The 9,564-nt window shown below is 39.8% G+C and overlaps 2 protein-coding genes across 2 annotated transcripts in view; one reads left to right on the top strand and one right to left on the bottom strand.

The window, feature by feature from the left end:
• Positions 1-192: 192 nt before the first annotated feature.
• On the bottom strand, positions 193-3,269 carry LOC124481481 (proteasome subunit alpha type-1-like). The gene is made up of 10 exons (XM_047041425.1): positions 3,180-3,269; positions 2,703-2,747; positions 2,480-2,581; positions 1,741-1,844; positions 1,549-1,637; positions 1,328-1,398; positions 1,093-1,222; positions 910-989; positions 580-684; positions 193-453 (listed from the first exon to the last, which is right to left on the bottom strand). Exons 1-10 carry the CDS (start codon positions 3,180-3,182, stop codon positions 394-396), a joined length of 789 nt encoding a protein of 262 aa, XP_046897381.1. The 5' UTR covers positions 3,183-3,269; the 3' UTR covers positions 193-393.
• A 1,327-nt stretch (positions 3,270-4,596) lies between these two features.
• The window catches only part of pde3b (phosphodiesterase 3B), a 34,849-nt gene continuing 29,881 nt past the window's right edge, over positions 4,597-9,564 (top strand). Inside the window, exon 1 of the mRNA XM_047041418.1 lies at positions 4,597-5,652. Within this exon, the coding sequence (XP_046897374.1) occupies positions 4,762-5,652 (891 nt within the window). The 5' untranslated portion in view covers positions 4,597-4,761. The remainder of the gene's footprint in view (positions 5,653-9,564) is intronic.

Below are 9,564 nucleotides of genomic sequence, written 5' to 3'. Positions count from 1 at the left end.
CTCTCAAATTGTGTTAAGTTTACTTACAATAATTTGCTACATAATTATATTATTTGTATGCATGAACCAGTCCAACATATATATCTGGTGCATGGATCTGGCATTCAGACTACATCCTGATGTGGGTGAATACAGTCATAGTATATCATTAAAGTAGACACTCAAATATTTTTAAGGAAACAGTCTAAGAAGTCAGAAAAAGATGTTTATCTTTAATGACAAAACCCCAAAGCATTATCCATCAAACAAAATCATAAACATAATTAGCATCATGTTGTTAACATAACAAGTGACTGTGAGTGGACCAACAGTGCAATAACATCGGGACAGAATGCAGAACCGTTATCTGCAGTCATAACAGCTCTGTTGTTTCAACAGTGGAGCTGTTCATGTTCACAATTCCATGGGCTCATCCGGCTTCTCTGCAGCAGGCTCCTCCTCGGGCTGTGCCACCTGAGGAACATTAACAGGTATATTAGGCATCCACCAGTAAGGATACTGAAGAGAACTGAAGCTGAACTCTAGAGTATATAGCAAATAGTTCATAAAGGAAAAATATGTGTGAATGAATGTTGTTACCCTTCTCTGTGGCCTCTCCTCAAGTCCTTCCAAGAATCGGGCCACAGCATCATCATCGTAAATGGTAAACTCCATGTCCTTGCCAACAATCCCAACAGAAACATTCTGAAAGAATAGATATATTCAATTTATACATCCCTCAATCTTATACTGAAAAGGGAAGTCAGGCTTTATTCATCTCTGGCTTCAACTCCTTTTTTATACAGACCACGATGGAAATAATCACATGCAGCACTTCATTGATGGAGTCTGTTTGACTTGCATACACAGAGGAAACCATAGGAATGAGTTTTGTTGGGGGTCAGGGTAAATCATGCCCTTTGATTTTACCTTAGTGGTGAGATCTTGCTCTGCAGGCAGAGTTTCTCTCAGACCACGAAGTCCATGTTGGACCAGATCATTTAGTTCACCTTCAAAGAAAGAAAGAAAAAAAAGCATTTAAAGACAACTTAAACAACCCATAACCATGTGAGGAAAGTCATGAGTCTGCTCAAAGGAAAAGATCACGCTCACAGTCCAGAAACGCGTCCATGTTTCTTTCCAGGTAGGTACGTGCTGACTGGGAGCGGGCCCCAATGGACATCGCCTTGCAGTCAAAGTAGTTGGCAGAAGGACAGGTCTGGAAAATGTGGGGCCCCATATCCTAACACAGAGCCAGCAAAAGTGTCGAATTACATTTCTTACGTTCTTATATATTTTATTATATATTTATGCGTATACACAGACAAATGAAAAACACGGATCTTACGTCATATCCTGCCACGAGGAGTCCCACGCCATAAGGTCTTCTTCCATACCTCTGGGTTGGGATCTGGGTTTCTGAGAACGGGTCAAGGTAGATCTCTCTGTCCCGCGGCAAACAGGACATTTCAAAACTAGCTGCCAGACTGATCATTCGCGTTTCAGACACAAACTTATTGAATGATGATGTTTACCAAAACAAAATGGCAATCTTGGAAACAAGGATACTACTTCCAATGAGAGACACCAACCGAGACGCGGGGAGCGGACGGTCAAACACAAACCTGGAGTCCAGGCACTCCTGACGCATGAAGTTACTGCACGTACAGGATGGAATGACAAGGCATTCACTTCTGTCAGGCCTCACTTAACAGTAACAGGAATGTAGGCATGGCAATCAACAGCAGAAGTTGCCCTCACCACAGAAGTCTTGCATCTGCAGTCAGGCCAGCAATGGAGATGCCTACATGACTGTCAACATGGAGAATTTTCTTCTGATGAGCAGCCAGCTCCGACTGAGCTCTCTGTGTAATCGTGACAAAATAGAATTCTTAACAGATGCTTTGAAGGGCCATGGCAGCTACAGTAAGACCCTTAAGTTAGTGTATGTTTAGCAGGTACCATACGCATATGCATGTTCACAACTATGAGCCAGAACATTATGACCTCTCACAGCAAGTAACGATCCATCTCCAAACAAGGGCACGTGGTCAAGTGTGGCACAAGTCAAGGAACATGTTGATGATGGTTACAGGAGGAATGTGTCAACACAGTGCATCACATCCCGCTGCGTATGGGGCTGCCTAGCCGCACACCAGTCAGAGTGCCCATGATGACATCTGTCTACCAACAAAAAACAACCTACGATGGACAAGTGAGTATCAGAACTGGACCTGGGAGCAGTGGAAGAAAGTTGCCTGGTCTGCTAAGTCCTGTTGTTTTCTTTCCCATCACGTGGATGACCCTGTACATGTCTATCGTTTACCTGATGGCACCAGGTCCAATCCTCTGCAGGTCAGCACTGTTTTGGTGGCACACGGAGGGCCAATAGCATTTTAGGCAGGTGGTCATAATGTTCAGGCTCATCAGTGTGTTTACATATGCTTGTAAACTGTAAAATAACGTGATAGATTGGGTTGGTTATTGCCAACAAAGCTACCTTCAGAGCCACCAGGACCGCATGCGTGCGAGATTTCAACCCCACAGTGGCAGATCCTTGTTTCACTGCTTCCATGGCATACTCAATCTGGTGGATGCGCCCCTAAAAAAAAATCGAAATCGAGAGAAGATCTGAATCACTCACAGTTGACTTTAATTCTGGCACTTAAAATGCTTCAACACAATTGTTGACACGATGCCAAGTAGACGCTGTTATGTATTACCTGGGGGCTCCAAACTGTGACATCGTTGTCATATTGATTGCGGAACTACAAGAGTCAGAACATAGTCATAAAACATTTAATGGCAAAATAGGCATCCCATCAGCTAGCTTGATAAGCAAATGTATCACAAATCTCACTAAATGCATTCAGCTAGCTACCGTCTGTAATCATAATGATATACAGTTACATGATTGTAAATAATGCCATTGTTAAAGCATTGCGTTAGTTAGCTTTTCCAGTTTCTGTTTGAAAACAGAGAAGGCTATATACAGTAGCTAGCTAGCTTAGTTAGCTTGCTTGTGCTAAAAAGCTTACTCATATTAGTTGGTTAGTAAGACACTAAGTTAATTCTAAGTTAACTTGAGTGGCATAACTTAAATTATTGCTAAGTCATTTATCACATAGTTTAAAATGGTGTTATATATGTGTATATTTGATTGTTGAAAAAAATGGTCTAAAGTGTAATTTCATTCTTACCATGATTGAGCTCTCACAGTATCAGCCGCCCGGATGTAGCTAGCTAGCATGCTCAGGATAGATATGTAGCTAACAGATTGGCTGACTGCCAGGTACGTCACATCCTTTATTTCCTCTCCCCGGCTAGTGCTACAGATCAATTTGTTTTATTTTTCACTGATGTTTCTGACAATACGTTGCTACCTTACATTTTATTTGAATGATGGATAAATACCACATTCATAAAATAAAATACCTTAAATGTAAACCTAACTGTAAAGCTTGCCTCTGATTTACGTTTACTATTGTCATTTTTGTTCTGTATCCCCCCACTTTGTGTTTGTTCTCCAATGTTAGTACTTTTTCTATTGAATAATGTGCTAATTAATACTAATACTGTGCTAATTAATACTAACACTACTACTAATATTAATACTACTAATATTAATACTGTAAAGAGGAGATTAAAAAAAGAAGAAAAAAAGTCAGGGCTACAGATCATGTCCGTGTCTCCTTTACCAACGTGTGATAGAGGCGTTTAGAGCGATCACCTTGGTGTATATTCATCATATCTAAACCATGGCAAAATATACGTAATGTAGCTAGGTAAGTGCACAAGTGCGTGCACACCTAGGGAACGTCTTCGCATGGGGAAAGTTATGAAACATGTTTTGCACTGCTGTCTCGGGGGAGCTTTAGAGTGCATTACCGGTAATATAATTTTTACAAACTCGATGAAAAATAGTTGGATGAGTTTGATATGACCTAATTACTCTCCTTAGACCAGTTGTTGAGACATTGGAACACACCTCCTTGTACGACACTGATGTAGGTCTATAGTTATTTAAAATGTTTTTTAACCTTGATCGTTTGTGTTGGAGTTTTCTGTTTTTGTCTGAGTGTCTAGACCATCAGTCTATAGCCTAATAAAGTTGAATTAAATTGAATAGAATCAACCAGAGGGCAGACACTCTGCCGACAGTTTGCAGTTTGTAAGTCTGCAGGCATGAGACCACATAAACATGGTTTAATAAGAAAAAAAGGTTGAACTTTTGGATTGTTTTTGACATCAATATGGCAGGAGGTCTGTGATGTGTGTGACCATTGCATATTCCAATACACTGTAATCGTATGTGGACAGTTGTTGAATGACTTGACAGCGTTCCACTCCACTAGTACATTCACTTTCAGTAGCCTTACTTTTACAAGTTTAATAACATGTATACCATTACGTCGTACAGTCGCCAGAAGTAACCTGTTTTAACACTGGAATATGTTTTTATTATATTTTATGGTGTGGTTTGTTTTCTTTTTAGGTTTGAAATACACACGACAAGCTTTGTTTGCAGTGTTAAGTGTTAATGCAGAGCGCGTGTAGGCTCTAGTTTTTATAGCAGATTGTCACTTCTACTCTAGGCGGCGACACAGAGTCCCTTTTCTCTAAAAACAACAACATTTCACCCTGTCTTTCTTCTAGTCAAAATGCTTGGGCACGTTTGAGTGACCATGGAGTACATTTGCCCATATTTAGTTGAACGTTGAGACGGCGACAATAGTGGAATAAGGACACTTTTGGGGGAATCGAGGAGCTACAGTTAAAGACATGGCTCTACGCGAAGAAGGAGAGGTTTTGCACAATAAAATCAGGCACCACGATGGGGTTGGGAATTCAAACAGCACAGATAGCTTCAGGAACGGCTATGTGAAGAGCTGCGTCACCCCTTTAAAACAAGACCATCAAAGGGGATTTTTATTCAACGTCTGTAGGTTTTGCAATGAAGACATTCTGAATTCCAAATTGTTTCGAATTTCTGCCCTTTATTTGGGCGCATTCGCATTTTTGGCAACCTCGTTGCTTATTTCCAGGAGCTTGCAAAGTGACTTCAGCCTTTGGTATTTGCGGACTTTCCTGTCTGGTTTTACTCAGTGTATCAGCCCACTATTTAGCATAGGCTGTGCATTTTTCTTTTTAACATTCTATTTAAGGAGGAAAAAGAAAGAAAGTAATACATGTTGGCTCGTGTCACTGCCAGCATCATGTTACCTAGGGGACTTTTTGGTTTTGCGGTTTTTGCAGTGGGGAGAAGACCAGCACCAGATACAAATGGTGGGCAGGTTGTTATTTGTGCTGGGTTGTGTGGGTCTTCTAACACTGATACCCACTTTAAAACTCAAACACAGTGTTCTTATACTGGTTTTTGCCAGTGTTGTGTGGTTGGTGTCATTCACCAGCCTGAGCTGTTTGACTCCCCTGTTACGACCCTTCTTTGCATGCTTTGCTGGGGTCTCCGGCTCGCTTTTGGCGCTCTGTTTTGATAATTATTACCCATCGAAGGACGCACCGAATAGGATCCACAGTTCCGAGGAGAAAGTCCCAGTGATCAGACCCAGGAGACGGTCCAGTTGCGTTTCTTTGGGGGAAACGTCGACAAGTTATTATGGCAGTTGTAAAATGCCTCGCAGACCTTCATTACCGTGCATATCCAGAGAACAGGTAGGTCCTGGCACAACTGTTTATTATTGCCGACGTCAGTTTCAAAAGTAGGCTATTACTTACTCTGTGAACACACGTGCTCCAACGAACATATTCAACCTTAGGTTCTAAAGGAGAAAAAATACGGTGTATTTCATACCTCAAGCCACATGTCACTCAAACCCCAACAGCTGTAGCTGAATTATGTGCCTTTGTCAATTGGAATAAACTCCTGAAATGTCAATATTCTAGGACGGAATGGGAGATTGTAGAGAGAACAACCAGGCTACCAAGTTCCAAAAACAATGTTCTGTATTATGGTCTTCCTATATTAGTTTAATGAGGTATAATTTACTGCAACCCAGCAGGCCTGTATCTAGGGGCCTAATTAGGCCTGGGTCATTTGACGATGCAGGCATGTTGCCTTGTTTTAATAATGCCGATCAAAATACCATGTAGTTATCCTGCACGACAACAATGTATATTCATTTGTTTTTTAACAGGGGTGAAGACGTATGCATAATTGCTTCTGTTTACCTCAACCTTCCTTCTTACTATAGGTTTTTTTGTAAGGCAAAGCAATTTAAAGTTTGCCCAATAGCACATTTATAGAGTGGATATTTCATTTCAAACACTTATTCATGCACATTTTATTAAAGCTAATTCGTGTTCCAAGACACAACTAATTTAGGCTGCAACAAATGAAATGACGGATGTAAATGTGTAATTATAAAAACAGCATCACTAGTCTGGATGTGTAAGCCTACATTTTCTAAATATATTTTAGTATGAGTTATATATTTTCTATATATATATAAAATAAGAGGGATAAAATATTTTGACATTTTCCCAAAATAGGCTATATTGTAAAATGTGAGTATTCAATTTTTCTCTGACTCCTTTGACCTTCCACAGTAGATTAAGGGTATGTTAGAAATACACTCAGTTTTTTCTGCCAGTGCAAATTGCTTATTAAATTATGAGTAACATAATAAAGACAATAGTCTTACTATGAGGATGTGACTTTTACACTGGTAGGTTTAAAAGCCATTTAAATTTGGTTTCAAGTCTATTTTAAGATTATTATTTTAGTAATCAAAAAGTTCAGTATGGTGGCATAAAGGGTTTTACTATTTGGTATGAATTATTTTGTTGTCTTGAATTCTACCTGATGTTGTTCCAGCCTTGTCCACCAACAAGGGGGGATAGTTAGGACCAGGTATCAGTGAAATAAGATGTCACTGTCTGTTGTAGGTACTGTAAATAGAAGATGGGTGGATAGTTCAACGTTGTTGACTTAGAATCACCCAAAACTGTGTCACTGGCTTGCCCAGGTGAAGGACCATGTTTGAACATTTCAGTCAAGGACTTAACCTGTGATGGTTAGCACGTATGATTTGCTGTCCACAGTCCAGTCTTGTCAGCTGTAAATGTTCTAGCTTACAACTATACTTGACTTATAACTTAACTTTGTCAGAGAAGAAGACATGACCCACACCTGTTATACCCAAATATGCAGGACCACTCATGTTATTATTGCACAAACAGAATGCAATTTATAGTTTAAGACTAATGTAGTCTAGGCCTTCTACATGGCATATACATTTCTCATCTTAATATCTGGAATTCAATAATATTTTATTTACAGTATAATCTATGTAGCAGAACATGAATCAGACCACCTGATGTGTGGGCACTTTCGTCAACAGAGGCCAGAAGAGCACCATTGAGGCATGTAGTCATGGAAGCTTAATTACCACTTCCAAAAATTTCTCTTAATATCACTCACTATGCCACTCTGGGTGTTTAGATCAATCTTTTAAGTTACATTATTCAATATATGTATTGTTTTTGAATATATTATTTTACTGGCAAATTGAAATGAACAATAATTGATATACTCTAATCTGGTGGAATAAATCCAAATTATTGTGATTTAATATCGGGAATATATGTTGGGCCCAGATGAATTCTAACATGTGGCCTCATGGCCTTTTTATGTGATCAGCAGCACAGCTAGCAACCCCCCTATAACCAAGCCTTTGAGTCGTAGATTTCCCAGCTCCAACCAGCCTTGTGTTGTCGTCAGCAACATCATCATCACCCTGGCTACTACGGCTTTTCAACCAGGAATGGTGGATGTAGCTAAGGGTAGAAGGCTGCGTGCCTCGGATGGTCACATTGTCTGTACGTAGAAAGACACAGTAACATGGGAGCATGCTGGCTTTAGCAGTGGAGGAAGGCCTGTTTGTATCCATCTTAGGCTCCGTCTGCTGTGAGAAAAAAGAAGACAGCATATTCAAATAATATTTTTGAATATGAAGGCCAAAATAATAATAACGTTCACCTCACTGCATAAAACCATGATTAGGTCATTTATCAGCAAAGGAAGAGGACTACAATTAATTTCTACAACATTGTTTCTGGTGTATTAATTTTCAGTTTTTAATACACATGAGTAAAGCAACTATAGTGCACGTGAAAACGGGACAAAGAATACCTCATGGGCCTACTATGTCATAAAGTATAATCAGTTTTCATGTTTAGCCTTTTAACATGTTTTTTTCATGCAGTGATAAAGGGCATGTTGAACATAGAATGGCTTGGGATCACAAATTAGCATGTGACGGCCAGAAAAAAATTGACTTATGAAATAAAGTCACTCAAGGTTGAACCATGACGTCAAGATGTTCTCCCCTGTGTTTCCGCGTCTCACAACATTTACACAACACATCCATTGTGACTTTCCTCTTTGAGGGAAACTGATTTTAGTAATCAATCGCTGTATTTTTCCCCCTCCCTGTGCAAGACTTTCTGCAAGTTGTGGCTTTATCGGTTCATCTTAAGCACATGAGGAAGTTTGTCTGTGGGTTTGGTATTGTGCGGCCGGGGGGAGGAGGGACGGGGGAAGATATGAAGGACTGCTATCACAGGTGTTTGGCATTTTAGCTCATGACTGCTTTTGCTCCCAAAGATGAACACCATAACAATGTAGGCTCCAACAGCGTTCTCCCAACTCTACCCACCTCTGGCTGGCACCCTTATTATGGAACAAGCAAAACACTTTTGTGCGCTGACGTAAACAATGCAAGACATGGCTCTTATTTAGCTGGTGGTATTCATGTCGGTTTGTAATGAATGGATCACTTTCAACAGTGATAATTTAGATGTATTTACCTTTGTGTACCAGTGATTTGAATATCACGTGAGAACGTTAAAGTAATCTAGAAAAGCATGCATTAAGACGTTTTTAAAGGATCTTTTTAAGAAATAGAATAGTTTATTAAATAGATGATATATTCTTTGTTCCGTCTTGTTCCGTAAGCCTATCTAACTGATTACAGAGTGCTGAGTAGGTAATAGCATTGCTGTCACCAGTTAACAGCAACATCCCTGCTAGTTTGTATTTACAGACAGACTGACTTCTTTCCTCAAGGGTCAACGGAACATTTTAATTTACTGGTAAACTGTCCACCACGTTTGCAAAACAATAGGCGGCTTCGCAGTGTCCCTTCTTTGCTGATGTAGGTCTAAACTTTAGTTCAGAGGTATGACGACAAGCTGTGTGTGAGTGAACACATCTGTTTGTCGTTGGTAAGATCAGTAAATGTGTCAGACAGACAGTGAGGGAATGCCCTACATGGATGCTTCTGCCATTTTGGAACTCTCACTGTATACATAATGTATTAACAAAGTGATGGCGAGACATCTGATTCATAATTAATGTTGCAGGATGAGAGGGATTTGTGTTTTTGGTTCATTCGAGGTGTCAACAGTCCAGTGTATAAAATCCTGTCATCCTGAGAAGGGTTTCACAAAGAAATGATTACAGCAGCAATTAAAGGTTGAGTTGAGATTTTAAAGGACAGGCGTTGTTTCCTTTTTTGGAAAAAAAACTTTCCACAGTGTTCCCAATTGTAATAATCTCTATTA

This window comes from Hypomesus transpacificus, chromosome 19 (assembly GCF_021917145.1).
Source record: "Hypomesus transpacificus isolate Combined female chromosome 19, fHypTra1, whole genome shotgun sequence".
NCBI classification, from domain to species: Eukaryota; Metazoa; Chordata; class Actinopteri; order Osmeriformes; family Osmeridae; genus Hypomesus; species Hypomesus transpacificus.
This window is presented reverse-complemented; position numbering and strand designations above follow the sequence as displayed.